General features: G+C 47.8%; 7 protein-coding genes across 7 annotated transcripts; 1 reads left to right on the top strand and 6 right to left on the bottom strand.

The window, feature by feature from the left end:
* Positions 1 to 82: 82 nt before the first annotated feature.
* DEU56DRAFT_854092 (uncharacterized protein) lies at positions 83 to 1,820 on the bottom strand (the record flags this gene model as incomplete). Its single annotated transcript, XM_041355233.1, has 2 exons — positions 1,687 to 1,820; positions 83 to 1,638 (listed from the first exon to the last, which is right to left on the bottom strand). Coding segments are annotated over exons 1-2 (1,569 nt in total), but the record flags the coding sequence as incomplete, so codon positions are not given.
* Positions 1,821 to 2,013: 193 nt separating this feature from the next.
* DEU56DRAFT_206210 (uncharacterized protein) lies at positions 2,014 to 3,860 on the bottom strand. Its single transcript, XM_041345066.1, has 15 exons — positions 3,677 to 3,860; positions 3,605 to 3,614; positions 3,535 to 3,554; positions 3,453 to 3,485; positions 3,302 to 3,398; positions 3,222 to 3,250; positions 3,134 to 3,164; positions 3,044 to 3,076; positions 2,919 to 2,995; positions 2,812 to 2,866; positions 2,654 to 2,752; positions 2,483 to 2,593; positions 2,375 to 2,415; positions 2,293 to 2,318; positions 2,014 to 2,236 (listed from the first exon to the last, which is right to left on the bottom strand). The coding sequence occupies exons 1-15, from the start codon at positions 3,734 to 3,736 to the stop codon at positions 2,098 to 2,100; spliced, it is 861 nt and encodes a 286-aa protein (XP_041210798.1). The 5' UTR covers positions 3,737 to 3,860; the 3' UTR covers positions 2,014 to 2,097.
* An 854-nt stretch (positions 3,861 to 4,714) lies between these two features.
* Positions 4,715 to 5,662, bottom strand: DEU56DRAFT_713740 (uncharacterized protein; the record flags this gene model as incomplete). The annotated part of the gene is made up of 3 exons (XM_041347552.1): positions 4,715 to 4,879; positions 4,961 to 5,369; positions 5,421 to 5,662. Coding segments are annotated over 3 exons (816 nt in total), but the record flags the coding sequence as incomplete, so codon positions are not given.
* A 562-nt stretch (positions 5,663 to 6,224) lies between these two features.
* On the bottom strand, positions 6,225 to 8,274 carry DEU56DRAFT_206233 (uncharacterized protein). The gene is made up of 14 exons (XM_041345067.1): positions 8,091 to 8,274; positions 7,881 to 8,020; positions 7,741 to 7,813; positions 7,640 to 7,689; positions 7,538 to 7,581; positions 7,465 to 7,484; positions 7,357 to 7,409; positions 7,218 to 7,300; positions 7,069 to 7,164; positions 6,863 to 7,002; positions 6,772 to 6,796; positions 6,690 to 6,719; positions 6,622 to 6,634; positions 6,225 to 6,573 (listed from the first exon to the last, which is right to left on the bottom strand). The coding sequence occupies exons 2-14, from the start codon at positions 7,964 to 7,966 to the stop codon at positions 6,507 to 6,509; spliced, it is 780 nt and encodes a 259-aa protein (XP_041210796.1). The 5' UTR covers positions 7,967 to 8,020; positions 8,091 to 8,274; the 3' UTR covers positions 6,225 to 6,506.
* A 140-nt stretch (positions 8,275 to 8,414) lies between these two features.
* On the top strand, positions 8,415 to 10,706 carry DEU56DRAFT_206621 (MFS general substrate transporter). The gene is made up of 11 exons (XM_041345068.1): positions 8,415 to 8,839; positions 8,890 to 8,909; positions 8,966 to 9,073; positions 9,123 to 9,208; positions 9,259 to 9,271; positions 9,318 to 9,404; positions 9,459 to 9,593; positions 9,651 to 10,034; positions 10,087 to 10,203; positions 10,258 to 10,398; positions 10,449 to 10,706. The coding sequence occupies exons 1-11, from the start codon at positions 8,654 to 8,656 to the stop codon at positions 10,630 to 10,632; spliced, it is 1,461 nt and encodes a 486-aa protein (XP_041210795.1). The 5' UTR covers positions 8,415 to 8,653; the 3' UTR covers positions 10,633 to 10,706.
* Positions 10,707 to 12,184: 1,478 nt separating this feature from the next.
* On the bottom strand, positions 12,185 to 14,985 carry DEU56DRAFT_206179 (uncharacterized protein). The gene is made up of 13 exons (XM_041345065.1): positions 14,465 to 14,985; positions 14,357 to 14,410; positions 14,208 to 14,289; positions 13,847 to 14,162; positions 13,774 to 13,798; positions 13,578 to 13,666; positions 13,437 to 13,520; positions 13,332 to 13,385; positions 13,259 to 13,279; positions 12,955 to 13,205; positions 12,733 to 12,903; positions 12,576 to 12,667; positions 12,185 to 12,521 (listed from the first exon to the last, which is right to left on the bottom strand). Exons 1-13 carry the CDS (start codon positions 14,893 to 14,895, stop codon positions 12,284 to 12,286), a joined length of 1,908 nt encoding a protein of 635 aa, XP_041210794.1. The 5' UTR covers positions 14,896 to 14,985; the 3' UTR covers positions 12,185 to 12,283.
* An 86-nt stretch (positions 14,986 to 15,071) lies between these two features.
* Positions 15,072 to 16,657, bottom strand: DEU56DRAFT_732713 (uncharacterized protein; the record flags this gene model as incomplete). The annotated part of the gene is made up of 7 exons (XM_041348289.1): positions 15,072 to 15,276; positions 15,395 to 15,467; positions 15,518 to 15,546; positions 15,598 to 15,975; positions 16,327 to 16,355; positions 16,408 to 16,461; positions 16,517 to 16,657. 7 exons carry the CDS (start codon positions 16,655 to 16,657, stop codon positions 15,072 to 15,074), a joined length of 909 nt encoding a protein of 302 aa, XP_041210793.1.
* Positions 16,658 to 17,719: the final 1,062 nt, after the last annotated feature.

Below are 17,719 nucleotides of genomic sequence, written 5' to 3'. Positions count from 1 at the left end.
GATTTAGCATGTTGGGGGCCCATCCCTGGCATTTCATAATGAGTAGAGATGCCCATGGTAGACAAACACAAGAACTCACGACAACCGCGGCAAGGGCTTTCCGTAAAATTATTGGACCATCGCTGAGCTCTCCTAAGAGACATAAGGCCTCGATCCATTGCAGAATGTGGACACGGAGAAATTGCTCCAATGTCGATACAAGTGTCTCATCGACATTTGCGTGAGACAGATGGTGCGCCCAGTTACGACAAGCATATTGCAGGCTTTCAGGAAGCATGACATCTCGTTTTTGCCAGAAATGACTGTCCTCGACGACCATAGTTGTGTAGTCTGACAGATCACACAAATTTGTCTTGAGTGTTTGTAGAATCCTAAAACACTGGAGTGCGAGACCCCTATGAATCTCTGCAGGCTCGATGTAATGGGCATGACAGCGCATCGGGTCTGCAAAAAACTCGATGAGTGATGAATGATAAGGTTGGATGGGAATCATGGGTTGATCAGGTGTCACGACGAGAATCGATGAAAATTCTTCCAGAGCCAGGTTGAGCCCCTCGCTCTGATCCGAAGGGAAAAACTGCAAGAGTTGAGAACGTGTGAGCGGCTGCGCTAGATTGACGATATCAATCAGATGTCTGATCAAGTCGCTATTGTCCCTGATGATCTCCTGATACGTGTGATCCAGGTCGGCGTAAGCGTCTGCTGTAGCGCTAGGTGATGTTAGGAATGCGTCCAACCTCGATGGAGGGTATTTTTTCAGGTGGGAAATATATTTCATCGCTATGGATGCGCATAGAAATGAGTTCCCGACCTTGGCAGCGAGACTATCCATCTGACTAGAAGATGGCCACTCTGGTACGTCTCCAAGACTAAGCTTACGAGAATTGACGACTCGCTGGAGTTCGTGCGCAAGGAAGCGACGGATGTCCATGTGAGTCTCCCCACCATCATCCTGTAAAGATATTTCTTGGATATCTCCAAATCCTTGCCCAAGATCCCATCCATCAAAGTGCAAGCTGGGACGGCTAGCTAGAATGATGTGGGCATCGAGTGGCTTGTCGTCCAGAACCTTGTAGGCGCGTATGGCTTCCGCTAGTAAGCGTGCCACCCGCACAGCCTCTAGAGGGGAACAGGATTCGTCTAGTGCATCGATGATGAATGCTACAGGAGGTCTGAATCGGAGTCTCCAAAGATGCTTGATGATGAGACGTTGGATCTGATCTTGTCGAGATTTCAGATCTGATAGTAATGCAGGATCATCAGCAACGGCTCTGATGATATCGCTTTTCACCGACGGGAATGCAAGTGCCAACTGGTAGGCAAGGGTTGGTACGACATAATCGCACATCGTTGTGTCTACACTGTTGTGCGAGAAGAAAAAAGTTCCGGCAAGACGTCCCTGTGCCCGTAGCTCCTCCGCAATCGTGAATAGGATAGATGTTTTGCCTGAGCCTGGAAAACCGTGCAACCAGACATTTTTTTGGCTCTTCTCATCCACTATCTGCCGGATGCTCTTCAGAATGGTGGTTCGTGTGTTTTCAAGACACGGAGAGAGTGCTCGTGGTTCAGCATTGTATATAGCACGGTGCACTGCAGCTTTGACCAGACGCTCCCATGCATGGTCGCGTGTTTCAATTGCTGTATACGAATCAGCGAGTACGCAACGTGGCTAAACGCTAGGCTCACCTTCCTGTTGCATGGTGACTAGGATACGACGTTCTATATCACGGTGATGGCTCGTAGATGATGGTGCTACTGATTGTAAGGTTCGCGCTTGACGCGTGACGGCTTGCAGGTGTGAAATTTTCAATATATTAATGTTGCATGACCGTGGTCCGTGACAGCATGAACCAGCCTGTGTGTGTATTTCTTCTTTTGGTTATTTCCCTGCAGCTGTGTCTCCTCGTGTACACTACTCGTATGTGACATGCCTCAATCCAAATTCGAACGTCAACTCCTCCATCCAGATGCACCTCCCGCCCACAACAGAAACTGCATTCTTTTTAAGCGCACGGATCCCAAATCTGACCAAGCTAACCTCGGATAACGTCGTACAGTTCAAACACCACCCCATGAACATTTAAACGACGCCAAACATCACGTCGGACTGCCCGCAGATGAAATATCGCTTAGAGGAATAAACACAAGGCCGCTAGAGCCGTGCGCGCGCCTGTCTGCATGCCAGAGATGGAGGTGCATGCGCGTGGCGAGGATCGCGAGGATGATGAATTGGAAACTACATGTAAGTATGTACTGTTAGCAAGAATGCGCAGCGGCATAAGATAACCGTACTCTTGGAACATGGATTCGTATCCGTACTATGGATACATGTGATTAATGACTCGGTGATAGAGGAATTCGAGGGTTCACGTACGTGGAAGAGCAGCAACGCGATGACGTTCACGGTCGAGAAAACTTTCGGAACAAGAAGCATCGATGAGCAAGGCAAACGACCTGAAAATCTGTGTATGTCCTAACTCACACAGACCACATGCATAGTAGAATATGTTGTGCTTCACCAGGACAACGTATAAACGGTTGTTGGTCGACCGCCAGCTCTGTATAGCGCGTATGAGCGTGAGGGATATGAGACCTGGAGAGCGTCAGTCAGCGCGCGTCTGTAAATATATGCTCCCTATTTTTGGGGACATACCAAATTCAAGCGCAATCAAGAGTATAAATGGTATAAAGAGTTGGATGACGGCCGAGCTCTGGTAGCAGCCTGTAATGCCCGGGATCGCGCTGGTTGTCCCTGTTGAAAGTGCAGTGTGAATGGTGGTAGAATACAAAGGCAAGTGTAGGAGTGCATACACGGTGCGGTAGCAGTAGTGGCAAAGGAAAAGCTGATGGATGATATGACGACAGCCTGATGGATGTGTCTACGCAAGCTCGGGGTACAGGAAGGGAGCAGGACTCACAAGAAAGGCAGTCACTATGCTGACGAGCACAATTTTGTTGTTGTTCCAGAGTACATATGTTCTGAGGACAAAAAAGCCTGCATGATGTGATCAGGATCGCGCAGATTTTGCGGAGAATGTCATACATTCAGAACAAGAGACTGATATCAGGCTGAAACCTGTGAGAGGAATGGGTAGAGTTAGAGTGTGCGTGCGTGTATGCATGATGTACGTACCTGAGCAGATGTTGTTCAACAACTGGCATTTCTGGCCAGGTCATGCGGTCAGCGCCATCGATCGACCAGTGACTGCACGTTCACATACATCGGAGTTCTCATTCGGGATGAAGTTCACTGAAGCACGACATGTCAATTCATAGCAATGTGTGTAGGAGCCGAACGTACTATATAGATGGCCGGTGAAGAGGAGGAAAGGCACGTATCGTGTGACAACGTAAAGGCATTTTACCTTGCACCAGCGTGACCGAAGTAGGAACGTCCACTAGGAAAAGATGGTTATCGTTAATATAAAAAATAAGGCTGAACGAGTACATGCCTCCTGATGAAGTGAACAAGTGTAATCGTAGGTCTGGCAAGAGAGGTTAACAACAGACGGAAATGCATCAGGACGACCCCACCCAGAATGTGGCCATTGACGCTGAATTGTGTTTAGAACATAGAAGAAGTAGTTCCAATAGTAATACGCACTGTATAGGTACTGGCAGCACATGGATTATCCATTGTTATCAAAGGCTGTCCGGTCAACAACAGGGAACGCACCGTATAGACTTGCACACTCCTTGCCGCTGCGATATCATTAGCCGAATACTCCGTCTGCATTGTGTTGAGAGGCAGAAAGTGGGTTTCGCGCGCGAAAAATCCACGTTGCACACTTTCTTATCTCTTGTGAATGAGCAGGGAAACGAGCAAGCTCAAGCGCTCAGCGCTCAAGTCTAGATTTCATCATCGAAGCACTGCCGTTTGCGTGTAAGTTCTGGAAAGTAAGCGACGTCAGTCCGAATGCGAAGCGTACTAGTACGTATACTGCATTGTTGTGATAAGCCATCCGAGTCGTGCCCAGCACCTCCAGGGCTGGTGACTTTATAAGTTAGCGACTTGAAACCCATCACAAAGATCAAGGTGGGAATCAGCAGACAAAAACTGATTCATTGACCGATGCCAGCGTTAATTGTGATCCAGTACTGTGGTCTGTCTGCACAACATGATGGTGTGAGCAACACCGTAAATACTAAAATGAAAAGATGAAATAAAGACAGACTGTAACAAGGCGAATGTGCAGGCCATGAAATAACGGCGGATGGACATATTGTCCGATATCCAAGACTATGCAATGGCGGAGATAGTGCAACGTCCCAGAACACAGTAGAACCAGATTAAGCAGAGAGGCGTGAGGCAACGCGCAAACAAGTCCAGTAATAAAACATCATACTGGATGTATGGGCAGCTCGATAGGGCAAGGGTTGTGTGGATGTGGATTGGGTTGACGGCAGTCCGGCAATATCCATAAAGAAACTTTACACCCGTCGTTCTGATCGCGTGGATGTCAATCACGCATTCCTCGACCTCGATACCGAATCTGCGGCAGGTCTCAGAGCCTGCCATGTTTGAAACCCGTTGACAAAACCCAATGAATGACCTGGAATTGATGATCAAATTAGCAGGGGAGTAATCATCGATCAGGCAAATTACTAAGTGGTGTAGTGCAAAATATATACATCAGGTCCAAATGCCACTGGCAGCCGCGTCAGTGAGTTGTCAGACTTCAACGTTGTCAACACCCATCAAAACCCCTACGCGCTGCCAAGTTCGCTGACGCGCAAGTATCCAGACTTTTCGTCTTGCCTGCACGCAGTCTGTGCACCATCCCTCATCCTTGTCCCATTTGATCTTTATCAAGGCCTCGAGTCCGCACAACGGATCGTACAAATACTCATTGTAGAGCCCAGAATCGTGCACGCGCCTCTCCCAAGCATCTCGCTTCGAAGACAGAGAAGGGCAGAGCGTCAATGAAGTAGACGTGCTCGGCCCAGGGAGCCCAAAGACGCCCTTCGGTTGATTTGGGCACTCCAAGGAACGGTCCAAGCGCATCGCAACCTGCAACCAGGTCGAAGTAAGACTCTCCCGCATGCGTCCCAGACGCCTTTCATCTGCACGGCTGATTTCTTCTACGTCACCACCGTCCAACTCGCCGTTGCCAAGACCATAACCTGCTGCTCGAACCATTTCATAAAACGCCCTCTTCAATACGCTTTCGATGCCGCAACTCCGCCCAAGGACCGCCACTCCCACTGCGTGAGGTTTTGTGTCCTTGGTGAGATCCGCGAGGGATGAGGACCAACCATTCTCTAGTAGTTTCACGGCGTAAGCTCGATGCGCGTCGAATCCTAATGCAGTCGATGCACGAAGGATAGCAGCCAAGACCGAGAATGGAGGAGGGGTAAGATAATATACCCTGCAGGTAATAGTCAATACCGTACAAAAATAATGATAAAAAGGTCCCTACATCGGATTCCTATCGAACTGTAGCAGTGCCTCAAAATCTTTGGACGTGGTGTTTGACAGGTGGTACACCGTCCCGTTTTCATCGCTTTCGACTTTGACGCTGTCATCCACGCGCACATCTTGCTCGTCCAAGAGGCCAGCGAAAAAGGTTGACTGGTCAGCGAGTCTGGATCGGTGGAGTTTGAAGAGGACACCTCCAATTTCGAGGGTGGTATTTCCGTCAGTTAACCAGAATGTTTGGTGAGCTACGTCGGCAGCTCGTTCCAGCCTCGGACGCTTTGTCGGGCGGAAGTTTTCTGTTGAAACATTGTTATTAACTTCACGTGAACAGGCAGCAGGAGTGTCAGGAGAGCCTTGCACTTGACCTTCGTCCCCACCTTGACCTTCCCTCCCATTGAGAGTTCTCCAATCCTCACTAACGAGCCCTTCGGCTTCACTTTTTACTTTCATCTGTCGACAATGGCGCATCCATGGGCTGGAAGCGGGTCAACAAAATTCGAACATCAAAAAGGCACTCGGGCCAGTCCAAAAAGTAGCGCTTCCCACGACCACAGAGATCAAACACGTCGATCGAAGTTGCAGCCACGAGTTTGCCAGTTGCCAAACTCCAATATCATTGCACCATCCTGTGACCCTCTCATCAGCAGCGTGCTACCTGCCAAGATATTGATGAATTTCGAACTTCAAATCTGGACTCTGCAGAAATAGAGCAATGCGAGTTGGAGTGACCATGGCCAGTGGTGAATGTGGCTAAGCAGGCATGGAAAAATACAATGAACCATATCAAAGCCTGGCAGAGCCAGCAGGTCGTGGCTGTCTATAGCTTCCAACCTCGTCACCAACGTTCACGTGCACCACCGTGTTTGCAATTGGGAATAAGAACTAGCACAACACCAGCTCCATACATATAGCCGAAACCAAGCCAAAGCACATTGCTCACTCGGAAAAGACGACGTGATTCGCAATTCGCCCGTTCTCTTTCTCGAGCTCCGTCGCCCTTGCCAGTGGACCTTCGACGGGTGTTCTGAAAGGCGCAAGCACCGCGTGAGATCGTGTGAGGGTGATATTCTTCAAACAATAGGATATCTCACCTATGACTTAGACTACGAGACGTGTTAAATGTCGGAATTACTGCGCGACCGGATGCTATCGTCCTATATGATGTGTGAGCGAGGTGAGGAGAGTTGAAATGAGCGTCGTACATGATGCAAGTAGCTGATACGATTCACCTCCGTCAGCGAACACACCAAAGAGCAGAGTCTTGACATACCAGGGCAAACAAAAAATATATTCGTGACATCTTGTTTGACCACATCAGTTGACATCGAACCTCGAGTCACACGTTTGCTCACAATTGAGGTTCAGCCAAGAAAAGATCTGTTGCACACAGGGTTCATGTCAGCGCCGACTCTTGAAGCAAAAAAAGGAGATGGGAAAACGCACGAGGGGAACGAGGTTAGCAAAAAATGCGACGCAATAGTAGAAGATGCCTTGGGTACGGATGATCGTCCAAAGAGAAGACGACGAGGAGCGCCAATGACCGAAGATTGTCACTTTCACGAGTACGAAGTAGAAGATCGCAGCTGCAGTGAATCGCTGTTTAAGTGCCTGCACTTTGATACCATGAGACGAGATGGGGAGGGACTCACCGTACATGTACGTAACAGCTGAATATATAGGGTTCACGACCAAGAACCCGCAGGATCCAGAAGATAGAGATGATGAGACTTGAGTGTTTTTTGAGTCTGTTTTTGTGGAGAGGTCAGGTCGTTGAGACGGTATATGCGAGGGTACATACCGAGTATCAATGTGGACCAGTGCCCCAGGGTTGCGAGCGCCAAGAACACACAGACAAAACGATTGTTCTTCCAAACGGTCCATCTTATTGATGTGTGATGAGCGAAATTATGGCTAACCCCCAAGAACAAGACACTCACGTCCGAATCACGAGGTTCGTGGACACGCAAGCGAGGACGATGTTTCCAGAGAACTGGACAAATAAGCATCAAAAGAAGTCGCTGACGACGAGCAAACTTTGTTCCTACCGCGAGGAATTTCAATACGTCTGAAAGAATTGAGAAGCGTAAGGGAAGTGCGGTGGTCAGTCGTGATGCTTACAGTTGCAATTAATATGAGGCGGGACGGCAACGCTCGTCACGGCACTGAAATTTGGTGTGAATAAGAGTACAAGGTGTTTTTGTAGACGGTCACAGTACTCACGACAGAATGACGGTTACGAGATAGAATGTTCGACCAGTCAAATATGAGACCTGAAAATACAACGTCAATCGAAATAATGAAGACATTATACATATGCTCACCATTTGCCATTGAAATGGAAACTGACGTCGAAATAAAGCCTTTTCGACCTGACAAGAATGTATGTAACCCCACCTTTGAATATATCAATTTTTGCATAAGCTTCCTTTGACGATATTGAAGGTATGCAGAAGCAACGTACACGTATAATCCCAGCATGAGAAAGGTGATATCGACGAAAGCTACGGTCCAACTCTCGATTACTTCTGGATCTTGCCAATAGATCATCTTCGTGGTGATCTGTGTGGATGTGGTGGCTCCGAATGAACGAACGCGACGCTGCTGTCGGAAGGGAGGAAAATGGTATGAGAATGAGAATGATTGGAAATCACTTTAACGCTTGATGATATACCTTGAGACTGCCCGGTATTAGTATTACCCATCGAAACAGCTTGCTCGTTTATATGGGTCCATGGGAAGGAAGACAAGTGGGCCATGCAAAGTTCCCTGGGAATTTGTCCCCCGAGAGTCAGATACCAGTTTGGACGCACGGTAACAGTACACTGCAGTTTGAACTTTATCGCTGTCGACGTGCTATCAGGCTGGTCATGATCATAAACCGACGACGGAGACAGTCAAGGATGCTACATTTGCATATGATGGGTGAGAAAGTTGAAGGCAGAATTTAGACTGCTTAATCTTTCTAGTTGGCTCGTCACCTGGCACGGATAAACTGGCGAACCCCTCACTCAAGCTATTTTGGCCACTCGCCGGACTCTTTTAATGATACTGGCCACTAGATTTGGAGACTTTATGCAAAGCTGTGTTTGTTTTCATGTTAACTTGGGAGCGATTAGGCTTCGAATGCTTCATGAACACTGAGCCGGAATTGTATTGCTCGGTTGCCGAAGCACAAAAGTGCGAGCTAATACCCACGTATCTTGGCGTACTAGGAGGAATCTCTCGTCCACATGAATGTCACATCGTCCCTTACTTGGTGCAGTCAGCTGCAGTTCCCACTATGATGCTATCTCTGGCAACAGTGATGACGGTCCAACATTTCCTTCGGATGACATTGGCAGACGAATCGTGGAGAAGAGGCTTCTCCGAAAGTTGGACCTTCGTGTAGCGTTCCTAGTCCTGGTTTACATTGTGAACGTTGTGAGTTGTTGCACTTGGCATTTCTGTAACTGCCTACAACCTCTCCGCAGATGGACCGCACTAATATAGCGTAAGTGGCCCTTCAAAATCATCTGAAGTACAGTGGCCTAACTACCCATTCGCAAGTGCAGCGAGGCTGCGTGGTTACGAGGAGGACCTCGGCATGATGGGGAACCAATTCAACACACTTACCAGCATCCTTTATGTGGGGTATTTGTTGACGCAGGCTCCTTCGTATGTACCGGCACCTTATCTTTGTGTGATATCGCTGAAAATTCAAAAGCAACATGATTTTACATCGCATGAAGAGGCCATCACTCTACCTCTCGAGCTGCATGATAATATGGGCTGCTACCACCGCGTGCATGAGTACGTAAAGCTTTTACTTGATCAATATTACCTAACGAAGGTCACGAAAGGTGCAGTACAAACGTCGGTATCCATCATTGTTGCCTCTCTCGAGTTAACCGTGCATTAGATACCACGACGCTCTTATATTGCGCTTTTTGCTTGGATTCGTAGAGGCGGTGTTTTTTCCCGGAGCTGTATTCCTTCTTTCACAATGGTATAATTCAGTACTCAGGCTACCTCCGAACAGCATGTACTGACAATTTTCTAGGTACAAGCACAATGAACTAGGACTACGCACAGCATTTCTTTATTGCGGCGGCTCCGTCAGCAATGCTTTTGGTGCTCTTATCGCGTCAGGGATTTTGGGAAGCTTAGATGGCACACTAGGTTTTACGGCTTGGAGGTATGAGGCGAAATGCGCGCGCTTGCAAAAGTAAAACTGTCTGACTTTGCTATACAGGTGGCTCTTCTTCGTGGAAGGCACTATGACCATCGTGGTCGCAGTGTCTGCAATCTGGATTATACCCGATTTTCCTTCAACGCCGAGCGCCTGGCTTTTGCCTGATGAACAGACCCTTGCCAAACGACGGATGGAAGAGGAAGTTGTTGGCGGAAATGAACACAAAGGCAAATCAGGAGAGGGCTTTTCTGGTCTTGCTGAGGCTCTCACGGATTGTAAGGTCTGGTGGATTGGTGTTGCTTTTCACTTGATGGCCTGTTCGATGTCATTCAGCCTTTTTTTCCCGACACTGTCCGCTACAATGGGGTACAACGCGACTATCAGCCTCTTGCTTTGCGCACCCCCGTGGATTTTGGGAACTGCGACCTCATTTGTTGTGGCCAGGTCAGTATTTACTTCACATGCCTGATAGGTGAATTAACAGTATTGCGATAAGACACTCCGATGCAACTGGTGATCGCTTTTGGCATATCGCTGGCCCTCAGCTTGTCGGCATCATTGGGTATATGCTCGCGATTTCTACAATGAACACGACTATGCGATATCTGTCCCTGTACGAACCTTTCCATCCTCGTTCTGCGATTTTGGGGACTTACGTGCGCTGAAGATTTTTGATGACTCAGACCCCAGTCGCCTATGTTGTTACTCTGACCTGGGTTATGAACACGTTTTCCCAATCACAGTCGAAGCGCGCTGCAGCCATCGCACTCATAAACACCATGGCATCAGCTGGCATGATCAGTTCTTCGTCAGTTCATAGCGACCTTGTGCTCGATGATGTTACTAATGCCGTCGCAGGTACTTTTGGCCGTCCAGTTGGGGGCCTTCGTACGTGAACTCATATATGATTTGCATCTTGACAAACGTCGTGTCTATTGCGATGCTATGGGTATTCAGGGTGCACCTTTCCCGGTGCAATGAAGCTGCTGAAGCCGAAGAGCATGCTCTAGGGCTACCCAGGGGTTTTAGATATCTTCTCTAGCACTCCGAGTCGCTACTCAGCTGTCTTCAGCAAGTGTTCGATATTGATTTTATTTTATTTTATCGTTGTTTGTAATAGCTGTGGAAGTGGGCCGATGAGGCCCGAGTCAATAACGATCATGATCTCACTAATTCTTTACATTAAAATGCGCACACTCCAGCTGCTGACTCTTCTGTTTCCTTCGTTTGCACGGTTCACCCAGGAGCAGGCAGTACGTTCATTCTGGGGATGTATTTGTGTGTCGCGAATGCGAAGAGTACGATTTTTTGCACCGATGAGAAGGGCCCTAAATGAAAAATCGGGTAACAAAGTTCCATGATGAGCGCCGAGCGAGTAACACGCAGAATTGTTTTGGAGAATTCGGAGCCGCCTTTAACACCCACCTTATAAACCAATTTCCATTGCGACGTCATCCACTGGGTCCTAATATCATTTCAGACGAGATGGATCACAAGATTCTTCCCACCGCGTGCTGTGGTAAATACTTTGGTAGCCTTGATCATCAATGACTGGAGCCAAAGCGTTCAAGACTACTCGTGGAGAACTGCAGAATTAGTTACCCAATGGATTTTCGGAATGGGTTTCGTATCGGATGGGTAGCTACGAACGCGAACGTCCGAGTCGCGCTTACGATTGAGGCACGTGACGAGGCACGTTTCTAGCTTTACTCAGGCTACTGACTTCATTGAAGTTCATCCAAACTTCCATTGGAAGCAACTATTGCTTGGGTCTCTTTACGGTACCATCTACTATTATCTGGATGTGTAGAGCAAAAGTAAGGAGTCTCGCTAATACATTTCGTACACGCAAAATAAACGAGTCTAGACCATCGTCGTCAAGAAGCTTCAAGTTTCCAATCAACACAAGAAGCCATGCACAGCCTTGAAATGCGCAAAATGCTTGCAAGGCAGTCAAAGTCCCGACCGTAAGCGCTGTACTACAGTGAGTGAACAACAGCAAATTCAAGTGAATGAACCGATACTGAAGTGATTCTACCGAACAGCTGGGGTGCCCGTGTAAATGTCCGCGATTCATCGGTATACCAACTCAACGACCGCAGAATGGCGAGCAACGCCCGGAGAGGATGTGCACGAGATCACAGACTATGATAAAGTTGGTCAAAGTACACCCGGATCTGCGTACAGAGCTAACGACACACTACCACAACAGGAACGACAAGGGATTGGCAGTGGCTAATACCGCATCCATAGTCTCGATGGCTTCCACTCGGAGAAACTCTGCTAGCTCGAATAGTACGGGCGACGTATCAAGCATGAGTTTTAGCAGCGATGAGGGAGAAACAGAAGGCGAGATAACGAAGGCAGGGAACCTACAGACAGGTTCCATCCCCGGATCCCTGCTTGTTGTTGGTGCAATGCCATTAGCGTCAACACTCCAGCATTATGTCCACGCAGGGTTGCCTGTTATGATCCTTGCGCACCCTATGAACTAGACAGGATTTCGATTCCTGTTCCACAGGAATGGCATACTTTGAAGGACACCATCATCTCGATCATCACTCGCACGTTATTTTAACATTGGCTAGCCCCCTCTACACATGACTCTGGTTGTGACCTGGTCTGTAAGCTTCATATGTACATAGTCTCGTATTGGTATATCATGTAATATACACTAGGCATTTCATGACATTTTACTGACGAAAAACTTCCCCATCTACTGTCGCGACTCCATCAGTTCTATATATTCCAAGTTTCCTACGGATCCACAATGAGGACGTTGGTCGTCCGACCTGTGGGCCCCTAGCAGCCCACACTGGCCAGCCAATAAACCCGATGACGAGTAACCACGCTGGTCCTACAGTGCACCACGTCGTGATATTAGCAGAAAGGAAGATCACGAGCGACAGCGCCAAGAAGAAGAAAACCATCCTACGCAATGCAAGTTCGTCACTTTGAGAAACATTGAGCAGGGAAGATGCTCACCCCCAAATGACAAGCGCGTACGGTAAGCTGAAGATGATGGCAAGGTTCTCTTTGCCATGGAGCGACCGCGTCATGCGCGTCATGAATGCAGTCTTGAACAGCCCAAGTCAGTCGTGCAACGGAGACGTGAAGGGGAAGTTCAAAAGGTCAGACATACCGCTCGATTTATACTGTCTTGGTGCCCACCGCTTTGCGCCAGTAGAGCAGAAACGACCAACGAGGCTACGGACCAGAGTGACGAGATGTATAACGCAATCTGTGCTGAAGGTCGTTGACCGATCGCAGGTACAGCGAGGAAACTAATGTCCACAGCTAACATGACAGTTGACTACCCATTTTCAGCAGAAAGTAAATGCGGTCTTTAGCATCGGTAACTCACATAAATTGCTAGTCCACTCCACTCGCTCGTCAATCCATTGATGAACATTTTCCAGCGCGGTCGGTTGACAGATTGGTCAACCCAGACGCTATCGATCTTTCTAATATGACTGGACGGAGAGCCAAACAGGACGAGATTGAAAAGCTTGACTATCGGCCTTCTGTCCAGATAGTTGTCTTCGGCATAAACAGTATGATCTGTACCTAGCCTGGCGCCTATTTCACCGTAAAAATTAGAAAACCTAGCCCTAGCTAGTTGAAAATTCAGCCACATCTAGATGAAGACATGCATAGGACAACCATACTGAACATTCGCATTAAGCGAGCTATGAAGTCGTAATGAGACGATGGGCTGGGTTAAGACAGCAACATCCGCACCATATGCCCATATATATTGGTCGTTTGTGGTTGAATCAGGTTTGTTGACGATGCCTCGAATGGGTTCAGTAAACCTGCACGATGAAGATTATAGAAGAAATTTACCATTCAAGTAATCTACAATGCTCAAGGCTCGCTGGAGCTCATCAGTGTCGAAAGGCGCCAACGACACTTCAGAAAAGATGGTATCTGAGATATATCAAACCATGATGAGCAGGTACGGTCTACACATCGCGAGAAACACACCGGTGTAAGCATGGAGGATCATTGCCTGCAGTTCACGATGAAGTTCAGGGGTTATCTTGCAATCGTTCGGATACAGCTCCCGGTGCATCCTGAGCCCGGTTAGTGGGAAGAATGTGTCTGTCCAGAAGAAAATGGGATTGAGAGCTATTCAATTGCGCAAGAGCGAGTGAGTTATCACCTTGATTTTGCGGCCTACCAATACTCTGCCTCCATGGCATATTCTATGTAATAGTGAAACAAAACGTTGCCAGAACAGAATACAAACGCACTGATGTGACCATTCGTAACGCCTTTGACCTCACCGAATAACTGCATCGCCTCAAAATCATCTTCCCAAAACAGAACCCGCCGATCAGGTGCGACAAAATAGTACTTGCATTCAAGCTCCCCGCGAGTGTTCGTAGACAAATCAACAGTAAGCTCGGTGAGGGTGTCTTCAAGGTGACCTGCGATTTGTGCCCGGTCCAAGAGTGTTCTTACACAAGAAGCAATTGCATCCGAATTCGACTGCTTGCGTACGTCGGCATCTGTGAACACGGTTATTTGAACCATGATTGTCTCCATTTCTGGGTCTCTCCATGTTACCTGAGCAAGTGATTAGATGAGCTAAAATGTTGGAGATAAACTGACTTGTTCGCTGGAGAAGTATAATGTGCCATGCGGATGTATTTGGCAGTCCCAGATCAGGTCGCCTGCATCGATTTTGTCCGGACTACCGGTAATAGGTTTGAATCGTTGAGGACGGCAAATCAAACAATATGAGATGGCGCGTGACGTACATCAAAAAATCTTTCTGGCCCGCTGGAATCATGAAGGCCGTATCTGTCCTCTGACTTAAAGGGGGTTCCACATGAGACTAAGTTGAGCCAGCATTGTATTCGACCTACATTTGAGACTTTTTGCTATACCGACGGACGTCACTCGCGGTCATTGGTTTCAGGATTGGAGGGATACTGTCCCGCAGCGAAGTGACAATTGACACAGACACATAGTTAGACTCAACGTCTTCAGGAAGAGAGCTCCCTGCGCGAGTGTGTTCTGAGTGCTGGCTGACTGAATGCCCAGACTCGGAGGGGTAGTCGAGGCTTGGGAGGATGGCTACTGGTGAAGCATTGAACTCACTGCCACGTTGTTCGCAGCGTTCATGGCGACTACTAGCACTTTCATATGCAACACCTGAGCGCACAATTCTGGAAGTCCAAGTGTTAAGGACACGCTGCAGAATGAAACACGGGTACGAAAACTGTCTGGAAAGTCTAATAACCATCGTTCGAAGCATGACCAGCAGTTTGTGAAGGACACGGCGTGCATCATACATCTTGAAGAGACTGCCTATGTTGAGTCCTTGACCGTGACTAGTTACAGCGATGGAAAACTTTGTGATGGTTCGAATGATGGCCTACACGAGTCGCGACTGCCGCGCGATGACATCATGACTAATATTATTACGTGTGGTTAACGTTGTCGAGGCTATACTTGTGTCACAAAGTAATATCATAATTTTTGTGCTTCCGGTTCATACGTGTCCATCTCGACCACGATGCTGCGACCATAATCACCAGAGACAGCCCTCCACCTTACCCTGCTCAGCTCAGACGGGTTGAACAACCAATTTGGACTAGTTTTCAACTTCGCAGCAAGGGAGCGTATGCTGAGCATAAGCCGAGACACTGCAACTGCGCTGATTGCCAACTGTGAGCTGAATGATAACGCTGCTCAGCAGGTAGCGATCATACACGCGAGTGCAAAAACACTCACTTTGACCAAGTTGCTGGCCCATTGATCTGTAAGTTTGGAATATTAAGTGCCACGTAAACGAAGTGAAATATGAGTAACTTGCGGCAGGATCTGTGGTTAAACGAGCTCCGACTGTGGAATATATAGCCGAGGCTGTGTGCTGTTTAGCGCGCTGATGTGTAGATGAAATACTCATTGTTCACCCAGCGAAACGAAGAAGACAAGACCGCCACTGAATAATTGGTGAGTGTGCTGAGGATACCACTCACGGAATGGGACTCACTCTCGTACCAGACGCAGCATCAATTGATCCTTCCGCGAATCACGAGAGACCTTCACGATTTGTGCGATCGTGAACCCAAACAAAATTGTATGGATGATAGCACTTGGAACGAAAACTGTCCAAATCATTGATGGGGATGGTGCAGAACATCCTGGGATGGATGATATCTTCCGCTGAAGCTCGAGAGACTCTGCAGAAGATTCCAGGAACTGAAGACTCCAGCCCATCAGAATAAGGGATGATAAAGCGCACGCTGCATAGCTGAAGCATGCAACCGCTCGTAAAATGGCACTATGAGAGTACATGTACCACACGCGGAGGAGAAGGATTCCTGTTATTGTGATTTTTAGCCAATCTAGGATAATTTGTATGAGACCACTGGGACCTTGGTTGATACAGATGACGATCATAGAAAGCTCAAATGCAGCGTGAATCCACTGAGTGCACCTTGAACAATAATTAGTCCATATGGGCCATTAGCAAAGACAAGTTCAGCCTTACGACTAAGTATCATTGATTATGATATGACTTGATAAGCGCATGCAATAGTAGAAAGCGAAGGTCCAAACCTGTGCTGATATCTCGGCCCCAAACATCGCTGATAAAGTCGATCGTTTCATTGGTCGATGGAAACCGTGAATCACAATACTCACCAGCATTCGTTGGTCTTGGATGTGGGGACCAGATAAATGTCAGGTCAAACCCTTAGCGGTAGTTGATTGGACCTACATCATGGCAATGAATGGAAGATATCGGTTCTAGGCAGCTTCGTCAGATAAAGGCTTACATTAGAGAGAATACAGGGCCCACCAAGAAAAACAGGACCCGCGATATGCTCCATGGCCCCGACCAGAAGTATTCCACCTGAGATGCAGACATGATGGAGGGAAGTCTCGATAACGCTATGAGCGCCACACACCTCTTCTCCGAAGGTAGTCAGTAGATCGTAAACCAGAAGTGTGAAGCATGCTATTTCTAGATAATGAGCACTCTGGATTCCAGACATCGTACGAATATCTTGATCAACGAGAATAAACGGTGTACCAGTAGCGCTGCTCATCATCATGGTCGTGGGCATCGAGAAGTTGTCCCCTCGACCTTATGAGAGAGCTTGTGACCCTTAGACGCCAAGCATTGATGCCGTTGATATCATGCTGCATATGTGATTGGCACATTGCAAAAGAGATACGAGAAAGGAAACAAATCACCGATGGGCCCAAATCGATCCTGTGCGTTGCCATTCAGGACCTCGTAAAATAAAAATGATGCTCACATACAAACTGGCACGTTGACCTGGGCCTCCGGAGCTTGTCCACGCCTTCAGGTGGTTTCAATATAGCTGATGAATATCCAGGGTCGACAGTTTCGGACGAGGAAAAACATTCTGGCTGACAGATAGATATTTGACTCGGCGCAATGCTAATAAGGAACCCCGAGAGGCAAACCGAAGCCTTTACTGTCTCCTATTGCACTACACTAAAAATAAAACACAGCGTTAGTTGACAAACCCCATAAGTGTGGCACATACCGAGTCTGGTCCAGGATGGCAGTACTTGATACACTGCACGTTCATGGGCAGTGCAGTTGCGCCATAGATAGCAATGTTGACTTACCCCACGTTAGGCTCTAGCTAAGTTCGGTTTCTCTGCGTAGATTAGTGGCTCATAAACGGAGACCCGAGATCGTATGGGCGTCGAGACTCGAGAACATCATGATCGTGACCATCAGTGTCTGAACATGAAAATCATTGGTTTTTTGAGTGCCTGACGTCTTCAATGAAAGCTTCCCTGGAGAACCGTAATAGGCGTTTCTGGCCATGTCGTCGCTATTATAAGTTCAGAATGTATCTAGCTGATATGCGGTATTCTCCGAGATCAAAATGATTCTCACGTAGTCTTGACTCTCACGTTCTTTCTCAACCTGGCAGGCATCACGTAGGCTATGTACAAGGTCCAACACAGCACAGCAGCCAACTTGGTACTTCCTCCAGTTCTGATCCTCACACGTCGAGGTATTAGCCGGTGGTGGTATTGGGCCAAATATCAATGCTGTACTTCGTGGAGTCGACTCCTGTGCACCGTGTCTAGCCCTATCTGCGGACATTACATGTTAATCGATCGTG

The sequence above is a fragment of the Suillus clintonianus genome, assembly GCF_016758775.1.
Source record: "Suillus clintonianus strain FC179 chromosome Unknown DEU56scaffold_19, whole genome shotgun sequence".
Lineage (NCBI taxonomy): Eukaryota > Fungi > Basidiomycota > Agaricomycetes > Boletales > Suillaceae > Suillus > Suillus clintonianus.
The sequence above is the reverse complement of the archived record's forward strand: the minus strand, read 5'-3'. Positions and strand labels throughout refer to the sequence as shown.